Source organism: Vicugna pacos, chromosome 3, assembly GCF_048564905.1.
Source record: "Vicugna pacos chromosome 3, VicPac4, whole genome shotgun sequence".
In the NCBI taxonomy this organism is placed as follows: Eukaryota; Metazoa; Chordata; class Mammalia; order Artiodactyla; family Camelidae; genus Vicugna; species Vicugna pacos.
Window position 1 is genome coordinate 74,334,323 of NC_132989.1, and position 16,059 is coordinate 74,350,381.

Sequence of the window (16,059 nt, forward strand, 5' to 3'; positions counted from 1 at the left end):
AATTTACATGAAAAGCAGATCAACTCTGAATAGTTTAAAAAAAAAAGTATAAAGATTAGCCCACTGGAAACTGTACTGTATATATAAAAATGTACTCAACAATTCTTCTCTATTGCTCATGAGTTAACCTTACTATTAGGGATGATTTCCTTAAGGCATATTCTAGAAATCATTAAAGGTATGGAAGAGAATTCATTTCACTTTGTGAGGCTTTACTTTCACAATAATACATACCCTTGGCACAGGAAGACCCTATTAAAAGTTCATTAACTGCCTTAAGAAGGTAAATGGTTAGGTTGATTTTATGAGGCTTTTAGACAATAAGTTTGAGAAAGTTTATGATTATCAGGATGTGTATACACAATCACAAAACAGTAAAATAAACCAAAGAACATGACTTTCTTAGCATCCCTAAAAACATAATAAATTGCCATTTCTGGTCAAACGTTATTCCTATGCTGTATTCATTTTGATCTCTTATTTTCCACTTTATATTCTGACACTTTTTTGTGAACAATAAACTCAACGTAGGGAGGTTGTGTTAACCCCCTAGTCTTAATACCACAGTCACCCATTTTACCATGGCTATACTTTTATCATTTAGAGCAGGATATGCTTATTAAGCCAGTTATACTCCAGTAACTTTGTGAATGGATGTATGTTAAGAGGATTAAGAACAAATAATGGAGTCATTATTTCACTGATCCTCATCCAATTTCAGGAAAATCACTTCCAGAAAGCAGCAATTCTGCCTGATATACTCCTTCCATGTCTGAATAGAAACCTGAAGAAAAGTAGAGGTTATAGGAAACCTATGATAGTTCACTAGACATCGTGTGCTTTTAATAGTTCAACACTGGTAATACTTGATAATCAAGAGTAAATTAATAACATTTTAAAATGTATACTTTAATAAGTATAAAGTATATAAACAATCAGGCAAGCTTGTGCAGAAGCTGACCAAGATACATAAATTAGGAGATACAAGAGTCCATCTAAATCTTCTATACTTCTTTTTTTTTTTTACACGATATTTATTAAAGTTGTTTAATTTATAATTTCTCATTTGTCATTTTGGAAGTCCTTTATTGTAAAGACTATTCTGTTGTCTGATGACAAACAGCAGCCACAGTCTCGGTGATTATTCTGGACCTCCACGCTGAAAAGGGAAAAATAAACAGTAAGATTAGGTGTTACATTTCTAAAGAAACGTCTTCATGGCCACTATACAAATTTACAACAGTTTCAGCAAAATGATTGGTAGTTTTTAAAAACAATTTTAGATTTTTCATAGCTTTGGGGCACTCATGTCATTTTATAAAGAATTTCAGATCTGAAAGGGATTCAAGGTTGACCTAGATCAATGGTCCTCAAATTTCTTGGTCTTAGAAGTCCTTTACACTCAAACAAATTATTGAGGACTCTAAAGAGCTTTTTTCCCATGGGGTATATATATTTTGCTGTTTATTACCATAGTATACATCTACAGATATATACCTTCATGTACATTTATTTAGGGTTCAAACATGGTTTATTTCTCATAGTCCTATCCTATCCACCTGACCGTCTCTGTCTTAGCTTTGGACACATTTTGATAAGACAGTGGGAAGAACATGTTAAATCAGCATGTGAAGCTCAAAAGCCAATAATGTTAAGGTGTTTTCCACAGCATTGTGATAAAGAGCAACAACATACTTGGATAAATTCCATTTCTTCTTGAGACACAAGTTTCCTTCTGTACTTCTGAGGTAATGTTTTTATCATCTCTGCACTGTCTGGTGGGCCCTGATTCATCAGCCAGTCTGGTGACTTACTTCCCTTAGAATGCTGTGAAATTGCAGAATGAGATGGTAGTCCTGCTGATCTTAAAACTTCTGATACTGAAATGAAAAATTTAAAAAAAGTTATTAAAGGAATTGTTCAGTGTCTTAAAATACTATGTTGAGTTACCTATTATTGAATAATCAAGTTATTCTTAAAATGATCAGTATTATAATTCCAAGAGATAAGTACTATAGAATAACTTAGCTGGGAAGCTATATATAACTTCATAAAGTTCTTTCTAAAACAAATGAGGTAGTTTTAAGTGAGTGAATTACTAAATTGAAGAACAGGTTTCTAAAATAATGAAATTGCTAGGTAGTGGAGTTCAATCCATACAGATAACCTACATTACTTAAATTGTGTTATTTGGTAGAGTTTATGGTGATATCTTACAATGGAAAATACGAAAGTTGGTAAATGTAGATGAGATTCATTTTCTCATTGCCTTTATACTTGTTTGTCACCTCTATCTTAATTCTTCAAGAGCTATAAGTTAAAAATATCCACATAAAATTTGTCAAAATTCTCCCTGAATTAAAGGTCAAGTATTTCATAATAAAGATAGTGACAGAGGATCTGCTAAAAAGGAAAGCTCAGAGAAAAACAAAACTTGTTCAGTCTTCGACTACTTTATAAGCAATGATTGCTAATGTCTAAGGCAATCTGAGAAATGAATGAATAGATAAACGAGTAAATAAAAGAAAAGGTTAACTGGGAGAGAAATAGAGGAATGGTTATTATTCCTCATAATCTCTGCAAATGTGAGCATGCAAAATTCTTCCAGCAGATAGAAGAAAAGTAGAATAAAAATTCCCCTATATAAACTCAGTATCATTAAAAATTCAGAAATATCTACTGTTGAGTTTCTTCCTTTTTATTTTGTGTTTTGTGTGTGTGTAAGGGGAGTTAATGAGGTTTATTTATTCATTTATTTTAATGGAGGTACTGGAGACTGAACCCAGGACCTGGTGCATGCTAAGCACATGCTCTACCACTGAGCTATACCCTTCCCTGAGTTATTTCCTTTTTAAATGGAGGTAGTAAAAAGTTAGTTTCTACTTGCATGCAACCTAAAGTTTCATTTTGATCTAAGCTACAACAGTCTACCTGATTTTAAAATGAGAAATATTGTCTATAATATATTCATGTATAAATCTATATGCACATTTTTTTTCTAATCTAAATAAAGTATAACTTACCATTGGGTTTAGGATTGTCCCTTCTGTCAGGGAACCTTATTAATGGAGTATGTGGCTTGACTACCTAAAGGAAAAATAAAATGCATGAAAAAGAAATGAAGCTCTAAAATCACCTCACTAATTACATAAGAAATAAATAAAATAAATAAAAAAATCTACTGAAGTTCACAAGCAGACACCTTTGTTAAAATAACTTCGTACTTGACAACAACTTAAAGTTTTACTATTTTACTATTCCCAACCAGGAAAGTTAGTCTATGAACTGCCCTATTTATCTTATTTGCTATTCGTAATAACTTCATACCTATACATCACAAGACATTTTACTGTACTGCCAACTGACCTCCAAACAACCCTATGAGGGAACATTTCTGCACTGTTGGTGGAAATACAGTTTGGTGCAGCCATTATGGAAAACAGTATGGAGATTCCTCAAAAAACTAAAAACAGACTTAACATATAATCCAGCAATCCTACTCCTGGGCATATATCCAGAGGGAACTCTAATTTGAAAAGATACATGCACCCCAATGTTCACAATAGCACTATATACAACAGCCAAGACATGGAAACAAACTAAATGTCCATTGATAGATGACTGGATAAAGAAGTTGTGGTATATTTATACAGTGGACTATTACTCAGCCATAAAAAAGAATGAAATAATGCCATTTGCATCAACATGGATGGACCTGTTGAAGATTATCATTCTAAGTGAAGTAAGCCAGAAGGAGAAAGAAAAAATACCATGATATTATTCATATGTGTAATCTAAAAAAAAGAAAAAAGAAGACACTAATGAACTTATGTACAAAACAGAAACAGAATTTTAGACGTAGTATACAATCTTATGATTACCTGGGGGAAAGGGAGTGGGGATAAATTGGGAGTTAGAGGTTTACAAATATTAACTAGTATATACAAAATAGATAAATAACAAGTTTCTTCTGTATAGCACAGGGAAGTATATTCAATATCTTATAGTAACTATAATGGAAAAGAATATGAAAATGAATATATGTATGCATATATATGACTGAAACATTATGCTGTACACCAGAAACTGACACATTGTCAACTGACTATACTTCAATTAAAAAACAAAAACAAAAACAAACAAAAAAATCTGTTATGAATATGACATGGACTTTATGTTGCAAAACTTCTTAATTGCCCTGCTGATTGATAAGAATTGGAAGTTTCCTGACTTGTACTGAGTGTTGTTTCACTACTATGTTAATACCTGGCAGTTTAGAATAGGTTAAAAAGTGTACTGAAAATTAGGTAATGAAAAAAATACTTTTTCTGACAGAAAATGACACATGTTCTCTGTAAAAAATCTGGGAAAAAACCAAAAAGCACAAAGAAGAAAAGACTATCTGTAAGCCCCAAACCCCCAGATGTTTTAGATTTAAAAATCTGATAGCCCTTTAGTCTCTTTCCTATACCTATGGAAATACATGATTTTAGAATACTGCTTTTAAGAACAGGTATTTGAGGAGTATTAATGTTTTATCTCTAAAATTCCAGATTTATGCTATAGAGGATCTTAAGTGGAACTTTCAGTAGGAAATCTTTCGAATGTACAATGTTGAGACCAATAAACAGAGCACTATTTTCAACGAAAGTAATCTGTAAGTGGCTGTGTCTAGTGAGATTGAAGCTTGTGTTTATCTGCAATATATCTGTATATCTGTACTACATATTATACATTTTACATGAGTACAGAAGTACACAGGCTTGTGAGGACTGGCCTGAAAACTAACCACTATGATTCTGCTGCTGTGAGAAAATGCTGGAAGATAGTTGTCTCCCTAAACAGAAAAGCATGGCCAAGTCTTTCACGTTAAAAAACAAAACTTCTCTCTCCCTCTAGTAACTGGTTCCACAGCCAAACTTTCTGAAAGAGTGTTCTATCCATCCTACAGTCCTAAGTTTTTCAGATGTTCAGCTTCCAGCTCGCATTTGGCACTCAAGAGGAACATGATGATCTGGGCTCTCCGGACCTCTCAAGCCTCATTCCCCACCACTGTACCATTTACTCCAGCTATTCTGAAGTACTTCTCATTTTCCTATCTCATCCTGCCAGTTCCATCTACATTTAATCTACAGCTTGTGCACTCTGCCAGGGGACCTCTCCTGAGTCCTACCCCATTTCCATGTCTCTGCTTTCACCTGATTGCTTATCTTTTAAAACAGCTAAAATGTCGGTCCTCTCTAAGAAGCTCCCGATTCCTAACTCTGATTTTAAAACTCCTCCTGTGTTTCCACAGCATCCTTAACACCTTAAGAATACTGTGTAAGAGAACAGATAAATGAGCCAATGATTACAGGAGGGCAAAGCTTCTAGAAAGGCAGAGTTGGAGAATTAAGCACTTCTGTAGCAGTGCCTAGTACATAGTAAATGCTCAGTAAACATCTGCCAAATAAGTGAATGACCTTTTCTGAGTTAGGACTAACTATATAGGCATGTAAGTATATATACATACACTTAGACAAATGTACATACACCAGAGAGAAAGAACTCATTTCAACATTGCTTTTGTACCCTTCAAAATATTGTGTAATGTGCCCATATACATTCCCACAGTTTGGTGTCCCCCCTTTTTTAACAGAAAATTTTAAAAATACATAAAAGAAGAGAGTACTAAAATAAACCCTGATAAACACATTACACAACTTCAACAGTAATATAATCAATCTTACTTGATCAACCGCTCCATTAGGCAAATCCAATCATCTCATCTCACCTATTAATACCATCTACATATATCACTAACAGAAAAGGATTTCTGTTAAGCCATAATCAAAGTAATTTTTCACACTTAACAAGATAAAAATAATTCTTGAATATATTTAATACTTAGCTTATGCTCAAATGTTCCTGTCCCAAAACTGTCTTTTTAAAATTCTAAATATAAATATAAAGAAAGTGAGTAGCAGTCCACCAGCTGAGTGGCTTATAACTAAGGAGAAAAAAGGAGCTAATCCAAATAACATTCATAGTGCTTGGACTATATACTTTCAGTCTAAAGGCAAAAAAATAAAAAGTGAAATACAAAGAAATCTTGAACTTTTTACTTAGTAGGCTGGTTTTATAGATACAGCTATTCTGAAATCATTTTGTATATACTGTAGGACTGAGCAGATGATTACATACATGCATTGATGATTGGTGGAGCCAGGGATTTCCCTGTGAGAAAGAACGTACAAATGTGGGATGGGGGAAGGCAAGGAAAAATGCTGCAGTGTTAAGACTGGAATCTGAGGGAAAAAAAAAAAAAGATTGGAATGTGAGGGAATTCATGATAAATGCCAAGTTTATTCAATCAGCCCCTGTTAATTTGGGTTGTTAATTTGTTTCCAGTCTTTCTTCTATTAAAATAATACAGAGTCAATATCCTTGTACTATTCTTATCTTTGCCAGTGTATCTCTGAGAGATCTCCAGAAAAAATAGCGCTAGGTCAAAAAAGAAAAACATAATTTTGAGGGGTATTGCCAGATTTTCCCTTCATAGGGGTTATACTATTTTGTATTCCTCTAGCAACCAAGCCTAGTCCTCCACGGCCTTCCCAAACACATGTGATCCAACCTGTACATTTTAAATAAAATCAAATTGATGAAATATGTTACCTCTACGTAGTTTAATTTTCCTTTCTCTTATTATAAGTAACACTGCCTATCTTTTCATATGGTTAAGAGACATTTTTATTTCTTTACCTGTGAATAATATGTTTACAACTCTTACTCATTTTTCTGTGCTTACAAGTTTTTGTATATAATGGCTATTAACCCTTTGTCTGCTGCATTTTTTTATCCATTTAAAAAATTTGGATATATTATTTTTTGATGAGTAAGTTTTTTTTTTCCTTTTTAGTGCAGTCCAAATTATCAAGCTTCCCCCTTATTGCTCCTATGTCATAGTTGTGAAAAGTTTTCCCCACTCTCAGGTTATAGAGAAATTTATGTTTTCATTTGGTAGTTGTATGGTTTCATTTCTTTTAACTTTTTATTTTGAAATAATCATGGATTCACAGGACCTTGCAAAAAACCTACAGGGAGGTCTGTGTGCCCTTCATTCAGTTTCCCACTATGGTACCATCTTGCATAACTATAATACAGTAACAAAACCAGGAAACTAACAATAGTACAGTCTACACAAAGCATTTAGATTTGATCAGTTTTATATGCACTCATTTGTACATGTATAAAGTTCTTTGCAATTTTGGTTTTATTTTTTCCAGTAAGATATTAGATCCATTTGAAATTTACCCTTGTATAAGATGTGAGCAGTGGGTCTTATTTAATCTTTTTCCAAAAGGCTATCCAGTTGTACTTATTAAAAAGTTCATTTCCTCTAATTTAAGATGCTACCTTTTATCATACGCTCAATTTCCATAGCTGCATTTGCTAACACTTCCAATACCATGTTAAACAATAATGGAAATATTGGGCATCCTTATATTGTTCTCGGTTTTACTAAGGGAGTCATGTCAAAGAATTTTCTATCAATTCCTATTTGACTGTTTTTTAACAAGAATGGGTTATAGGCTTTTGTCAGATGTCCCTTCTGCTTTCTTTTGGTTTTCTTTGTTCTTTTTCTCACTTATATAGAGTTGGATATTTATTTATTTAGAGTTGGATACTTACATTAAATTAATTTATTTTAACTTTTATTAAGATAGGTATTTGATATGAATTTTCCTCTGATTACTGCTTTAGCTGTAGTGTTTTTATTATTATTTTTGGTACATTTTACAGTTTCATTTTGTATTTACCCTTTAACCCAAGCATTAACAGAATTTTAAAAAATATACAGAGACAGAAGGGCCAGTTTATTTTTTACTTTTGTTATTAATTTTTATTGCATGTTAAGAGGGAGGGTATAGCTCAAGTGGTAGAATGCATGCTTAGCATGCCCAGGGTCCTGGGTTCAATCCCCAGTACCACTTCTAAAAATAAATAAATGAATAAACCTGATTACACCTCCCCACACCAAATTTTTCCATTGCATCTTAGTGAATGTTGTTTTATTTGTATTTTTTTTAATGTACTGATGTTTTCTTTGGAGCCTAATATGTGATTAATTTTCACAAATGTTTCATATGCATTTGAAAAGTGGATAATTATTATAAAGGTGCAAGTACCTAGTGATTATCTGCAAGATCATTCTTATTATGTTCTTTAGGTCTTCTAAATCCTTAACAATTTTTCATCTACTAACTTATTGTCAAAAGGTATATTGACTTCTCTAAGAATTTTTTTTTCTATTTCTCCTTGCATCTCCTATAGTTTGTTTTATGAAATAAGTTGCTGAGTAATTCAGTACAAAATTAATAATTATTATATCTTAACTGTGAAATGTAGCTTTTAATATTGTAAAGTGTCCTCTGTCTTTTTAAGAGCTTTTCGATTTGAATTCTACCTTATTTGATAACAAGATTGTAACTCCTTTTATATTTGCATTGGTCTGACATATCTTCACCTATCCTTTTACCATTGTTTAATACTTTTTTTTTTGAGCAGTTTTAGGTTGACAGCAAAATTGAGCAGAAAGCACAGAGTTCTCATATACCCACTGGGCACCCTCCCCATTTACCGCCCTCTCCCCCTCCAGACTTCCTCACTATTAGCATCTCCTCCTATCAGGATTATCTATATGTTACAATTAATGAAACTATATTGACATGTCATTATCAAAGTTTTACATTAGAGTTCATTCTTGGTGTTGTACATTCTATCAGTTTTGACAAATGTACAATGATGTATCCACTATTACAGCATCTTCTGTGCTCTGCCTACTCATCCCTTCTTTCCCCTAGTCTCTGGCAACCACTGGTTTGTTCACTGTCTCCGAAGTTTTGCTTTTTCTAGAATGTCATTACAGATGGAACCATACAGTATGTAGCCTTTTCAGATTGGCTTCTATCATTTAGTAACATGCACGTACACTTCCTCCATGTCTTCTCATGGCTTGGAGCTCATTTCTTTTTAGTGTTGAATAATATTACATTGCCTGATGTACCATAGTTTATTTATTCATTCACCTACTAAAACACATCTTGGCTGCTTCCAAGTTTTGGCAGTTATAAATAAAGCTGCTATAAACATCCATGTGCAGGTTTTTGTTTGGATATCAGTTTTCAACTCAGTTGGTTAATACCAAAGAGTGCAATTATTCAACCACATGGTAAAAAGTATGTTTAGTTTTGTAACAAACTGCTAAACTGCCCTCCAAAGTGGCTATACCATTTTGCACTCCCACCAGCAGTGAATGAGTTCCTGTTGCTCCACATCTTTGTTGGCATTTGGTGGTGTCAGTATTTCAGCCATTCTAATAAGTATGTAGAGATGTCTGACTTTTGTCTTAATTTGCAATTCCCTAATGACTATGATGTTGAACATCTTTTCATGTGCTTCTTTGTTATCTATACATCTTCTTTGTTGAGGTGTTTGTTCAGCTCTTTTGCTCATTTTTTAAATCAGGCTGTTTTCCTATTGTTTACTTTTAAGAGTTCTTTGTATATCTTGACTTTCCTTTATTAGGAATGTTTTTTGCAAATATTTTCTCCCATTCTGTGGCTTCTCTCCTCATTCTCTTGACACTGTCTTTTGCAGACCAAATGTTTTCAATTTTAATGACACCCAGTTTATCAATTATTTCTTTCATGGATTGTGCCACTGGTGTTATATTTAAAAAGTCACTGCCAACCCCAAGATCATCTAAATTTTCTTCTATGTTACCTGCTGGAAATTTTATAGTTCTCCATTTTACATATAGTTCTATGATCTATTTTGAGTTAATTTTTTGTGACAAGTATAAGGTCTGTGTCTAGATTCATTTTTTGCAAGTGGATGTCCAATTGTTCCAGCATCATTTTTGAATGCTAAAAATTTTTTAAATATTTTTCATTGGCTTAATATGCAAATATCTGTATCCTTTGTTTTTCTACAGGATACACAGTTAAAATGTCAAACTACTGGAATCTGGAGATTATTTTATTTTTATTGATGTATAGTCAGTTTACAATGTTTTGTTAATTTCTGGTGTACAGCATAGTGTTTCAATCCAGCACCATTTATTGAAAAGACTATCTTTTTTACATTGTATTGCCTTTGCTCCTTTGTCAAAGATCAGTTGACCACCCTTTTATTTCTACCTTTCTAAGTCTCTTAGACAGTTTTAGCTGTGCCTCTTATATATAACACAACACTGACTAGTCATTTTTTGGCCAATATGAGAATAATTTTTAAAAGAGGGTTAGGTGATTTACATTTATAGATATAACTCACAGGTTTGGTATATTTCTGTCATATTATTTAAATATAAATTCCCTTGTCATATGATCTTTTCCTTTGCTTTCATTTGTGGGGTTTTTTTGTTGTTGTTGTTGTTGTTGTTGTTTTATTTAGAAAGATTTGTACTTTTGTGTAATATTTATGTTCATGTTCAGAGCTGTAACATCCCTAGATTTTTTTTTTTTAATTTTACTGAGGTGGAGGTAATTAGGTTTACTTATTTATTTTTAGAGTCAGTACTGGGGATTGAACCCAGGACCTTATGCATGCTAGGCATGTGCTCTAGCACTTAAGCTATATCCTCCCCTCTATGTACCATTCCTAAATCTTAACCTAACATCTAATCTCAACTATAACCAACCTGTACCTCTCTTCTATTATTTCCCACAGTTTCATCAAGTTCTTCATTTCCTTGATCATTCTCTTTTCCCCTAGTCATTGGTTCCATCCTGACTTGACTTCCTTTCTTATCTAGCCTAGAACCCATAGTCCATTCAACATCCTCTTAGGACTCTCAACTTCCTTACTGGTTATTTTCACCTCACCTGCAAATCTCAAACCCTGAATTAATCCAACCACCCTTCTTCTTCCCCTGCGTCTTCTGCAGCTAAATGATTTCCTAAATGGCTATCTCCTTTCTACTTTTGCATCGTCCCAAACATATCAAATATATACTGCTTGGCATTCAGCAGGCATTTAATGAATACTTATAACTTATTCTTCTAAAATTTTGAATACCCTATAGTCCAGCCAAATTTCTCTACTTAATGGTGACACCATGTTTTGTGAATTGCCATCAGTTTGTGTCAGTCTATTGAAATACTCTTTCTTCAAGGTATGGATCCACAGCTAAGTTCTAAACTTTGTGGAGGTACCATGTCTTGTCATTTTGGCACTGCAGTCCCAGCCCTGATATAGGCCTGGCACAGAAGTACTCAGTTTGCTAATGGTAATGTGTAATTATTATATAATATCAGCACATACTGCTTTGTATTATGAATTTGTATACAAATCTTTGTAGCTCTGTTAGGAGACAGACCATTTCTTATTGTATACCTCACAGTATTATTTTTAACATCAGTAGTTAGTTCTTTACTGTTGCTGTGTACTATTCCATTTTAACAAATCAACCACGATTTGTTTATCCTGCTAATGGATATTTAGTTATTTTCTGGTTTGGGGTTATTATGAATAAAGCAACTATGAATGTTTTTATACAGTGTTTTTATAGGTATATGCACTTACTTCTCTGGGGTACAAGCCTATTAGCAGAACTGCTGGGATGTGGGGCAGGTATGTTTAACCAGTACTGGAGATCAACAAAAGTTTTCCAAAGTGGCGGTACCATTTTACACATCTACTAGCAATACATGAGAGTTTTAGGTGCTTCATGTTCTCATCATCACTTGGTACTGTCAGTCTTTTTCATTTTAATAATGTTGGTGGGTACAGTAGTACTTCTTGGTTTTAATTTGTATTTTCCTGGCAAGTAATAATGCTGAGCATCTTTTCACAAGCTTATTGCTCATGTGGACCTCTTCCTTTGTGCAATATAAAGTTTTTTTTTTTTTTTTACTGATTTTAAAAGTTGGGCTATACACTGCAGATATATATGACTATTTATTATGGATACCAGTCCTTTGACAGATGTTCTCCTGTCCTTACAGTGTCTTTAATTAAGTTAACACTGAATAACTGCCCACTGAATAAGTGAGGATTATTCGATGCAATGGGAGCAAAGACTGGGATGTAGGATTAGCCTTCAGAGTGAAACAACTTTAAGAATACAACTTTAAGAACTTTTAAAAGATGTACTTGTGCAAAGGGAAATGCAGTTCTCATATCAAAGGCAGAAGCTAATCATACAATAACATACTTTTAGAGTTGAAAAAGATCATGTAAAGCACACACAAAAAGTGGAGGTTGTGGCCCTCTGTATACCAATTTTACCTCTCCTATTTAAGCTACAGACCACAGCTGGAGAAGCAAATACAAAAGCTATCAGGAGTTGTAACCGATGTGTGGACTAACAATAAAGTTCCTCTAGCACGAATCTAAACTCAGGGGGTAAAGCTTAGGAAACCAACACTAAGACACATATTACAGATAAACTTAAAATATATCTTTTTTCTATTCCCCACCCCCAAGCCTGTAACCAGACGCTTGGATTAGTGGGGGAGAACCCGCCCTGGGCGAGGACGCAGCCCGCGGGGGCCAGTTCTCCGGCCGTTCCCAAGACCTTGAAGGGACACTGGGTCAGATGCAGGGTTCCCTTCCTTTCACTCACCGCTACCGCCTTCCTTCCGATTGGCTGATCCGCGACAACACAGCCACTACTAGTCGCCGATTGGCCAGGCTATTGCCTGGGGAGCCTAACCCACAGACGCCTAAGAGGGCTTAACAAGGTGCTGGTGGAGGGCAGTCCAGAGACTTCGAAGCACCTGCGTGCCTAACTCCTGAGATGCACTGCCGCGGCCTGGCTCGAACCCTCAGCTCCGGTCCCCGGCTCACTGCCCGACCCAACCAGCTCAGGTCCAATTCTCACGTACACCCCCAGGCGCCGCTGCTGGCCCTACCCAGGGCCGCGGTCACAGCGCAGCCTCCGCCACCGCCTTTCCTCCCCAGCGCCGTTGGTATAGTCAGCACCATCCCTACCGCCCACGCCGCGTAAGAGACCGAATTTCCTTACCTGAACGACCCTGCTAGCAGACGCCATCTTGCTGCCCATCATGACCCTCGAGAAGGCGCAGCTTCCGGGGCGCTAGCGGGCAGCGGCTATAACAGGAGTCCTTGGGCGGCTGGGGGCGGGCCTGGCCTGTGACGTCACGGGGAGGCGCGAGCGGTCGGGAGGGACCCGCCTCCACAGTGGAGCTAACCCCACCCACTAGAGCCTGACCCCGCCCCGCCCCTCTTCTGCCTAGGAACGACCCACGTGTTTCCCATTGTTTCATTTTGCAGACGAAGGTTTGTGATAACTGGATTTATTTTTGCTCTTCAGCCTATGCGTGATCTAGGAACATTTCCTCTCCGGATAGTTTTTAATTTCAGTGTAGTCCAAAATGTAGTCTGAAACCAAATAGGTAATATAAACTCTTGGAGCTTCCTAAAACAAGCAAGCTTGTTAAAATTTAGGAGTAAACATCAAGCTCAGAAAGAATGGTAAATTTTGGTTCTATACAAGACCACCTCGTATTCCCTTGCTTATTAGCATTGCTTGATTTGGTATTCTGATTGCTTTCTCTGCCACTAGTCCTGATATGAAACTGCTGCCTGCTTCAAGTTTGAGAGAACTCAAAAATTGAAGTGTTTTTGTTTTTTAAACACAAGTCATCTATATCATTACCCCAAGTTAAATTAAATTCTATAGTAAATATTAATGTTTACAGTGTTAAAAACTTTACTACACAATATGTTGCAGCCACTAAACTTTGTAGGTAATGTAGACTTACGCTGTTGTAAATAGAGTGACAAATTTGTTTTGATGCTCTAGCTCAGTGGTTTCTAAATCTAGGAGAGTTACTGAGCCTAAAAATGGGCCCTGCTAATTCAGAATGTCTGTGGAGGACATCAGAAATCTATTTTTCTCAAAAGCTTTCAAAGCTTGTTTTAGCAGCAAATATTCTAAAATCAGATTGATAAAGTGTTACGGAAATGACAGACCAGCAAGAAACAAGCACCACTCAGAGGGTTGGAGTACTCAGATTTATTACGTCGGCAGGCTCAGAGGGGCTTCTGCTCCAAAGCTCTGAGCACCTCCAAGACATGTGCATGAGGTTTTATAAGGTTAATTACAAGCTTGGGGTATTCGGCCAATAGGCATGGAACAGCTTTAGCAGCATCATTATCACAAAAGTAGAGGCAGGGAGGCAGCAAACCAACATTTCAAGGCCAGATATGTCTCTTTGAAAATCCAGCTGGCTAGCCAAAAATAGACAGGGAATCAGCAAACCAACACTAATTAACTTAGATTTACGAGTTAGCCCAGCAGAATTTAGATCAGTAATCCGACACTTGTTACACTTAGATTTGTGAGTTAGCTTGTTAGCCCAGCCAGGCTTTTCCTTCACAAAAGTGGTTAGATGGGCAAAGCATATGAACAGGAAGATTACAGAAAAGAAACACAACTGGCCCTTGAAACTTAAAAGACAGCCAACTTCCCTTATTCTAAGAAAAATCTACACTACACTGAAACACAATTTTTAATCCATCAAACTGGCCAACTGACATAATTTGGACAGTATGCTCTGGGGAAGCTGTAGGGAACGAGGCACCAAATGGATATCGTCGGTAGAAGTAAAAGATGGTACTCAAAAAAGTTATATACTGAATGATTCCAACAATATAACATTCTTGTAAAGGCAAACCTATAAATCCAGTAAAAATATCAGTGGTTGCCAGGGAGAGAGAGACAAATAGACAGAGCACAGGGGATTTTTAGGACAGTGAAACTGTTCTGTATGATACTGTAATGGTGCACACATGTCATACATTTGTCAAAATCCATAGAATATACAACCTTTGGGTGATAACAAATGTACCACTCTAGTGGAGGATGGTGATAGTGGGGGAGGTTGTGCATGTGTGGGGACAGTAGGTATATGAGAACTCTGTACTTGGTGCTCAATTTTGCTGTGAACCTAAAATTGCTCTAAAAAATAAAGTGTATTAATTTTTTTTAAAATCACCATTGCTGAAACCAGGTAGACTAATGTATTCTTACAAGTTCAAAAGTGGTGACCTATAGTTGATAACACTGTATTGTATAATTGAAATTTGCTGAGAGTAGAACTTAAACGTTCTCACCAAAAAAAAAAAAAAAGGTAAATATGTATGATGTTGGATGTGTTAACTGGATTGTGGGAATATTTTCATAATGTACATATGTATCAAATTATCATTATAAACTTTAAATATTTTACAATTTTATTTGCCAATGACCTCAGTAAAGCTGGGGAGGGGTTCAATCCCCAGTACCTCCATTAAAATAATTTAATAAATAAACTTTCCAAGTCCTCTAATACTGAGAAGTCTCCTGGGAATAACTGATGATAAATTCAGAAAATGTCAAATGCAGTACAAATCATTGGTCATGTTGGCATGAAGTTTGTTTTGGGGAGCCCTACAGGAAAATGCTCTTTTCTCTACTTGTGAATTTATTTGTAAGTGTTGGCATTCATACTCCTTCACAGAATTCTCATCCAGGTTTCTTGTGGATTAGTTCTCTCTAGGATGAAGACAATAAAAGTAGCTAAAACTGGGGCAGCAAACTGCCTCAATCCCTAAATCTTATCTTCCTGCTGCTCAGTTTCAGTCAGCCTCCTGTCATTAGATCATTTGATTACCCATCTCATGTTGATCTCATGATTTTTGTCTCATGAACCAAAAAATGTTGTCCACCATCCAGTCCTACAAAGATCAAGTCATTAGCCACTGCAGTTGCTGACCTACAGTACATCCTCAGAGGCAGGATGAAGAACAGGAGGAGGCACTCTGTGTTTTGGGAGAACAGGCAAAACAGGCCCTTAGATAGGTAGATATAGTTCAGGAAGAATTTTTACGAACCTAGAATCTTGCATCTTCTCTATCTTAGGAAAGCACTAAAATTGTTTTGTTTTGTTTTTAATCATTTTTTTGAGTTATAGTCATTTTACAATGTTGTGTCAAATTCCAGTGTAGAGCACAAGTTTTCAGTTGTACATGAACATACATTCATTGTCACATTTTTTTTCGCTGTGA

The 16,059-nt window shown here is 35.6% G+C and overlaps 1 protein-coding gene across 2 annotated transcripts; it reads right to left on the reverse strand.

Annotated features, from left to right (window-relative positions):
• Positions 1–888: 888 nt before the first annotated feature.
• KGD4 (alpha-ketoglutarate dehydrogenase subunit 4) lies at positions 889–13,139 on the reverse strand. 2 transcript variants are annotated; one of them, XM_072958566.1, is made up of 5 exons: positions 13,013–13,120; positions 6,184–6,287; positions 3,024–3,087; positions 1,696–1,880; positions 889–1,159 (listed from the first exon to the last, which is right to left on the reverse strand). In XM_072958566.1, exons 2-5 carry the CDS (start codon positions 6,187–6,189, stop codon positions 1,142–1,144), a joined length of 273 nt encoding a protein of 90 aa, XP_072814667.1. In that variant the 5' UTR covers positions 6,190–6,287; positions 13,013–13,120; the 3' UTR covers positions 889–1,141. The 2 variants fall into 2 exon arrangements, with proteins under 2 accessions (XP_072814667.1, XP_006197608.1); XM_006197546.4 differs by lacking the exon at positions 6,184–6,287 and having other exon boundaries at positions 13,013–13,139.
• Positions 13,140–16,059: the final 2,920 nt, after the last annotated feature.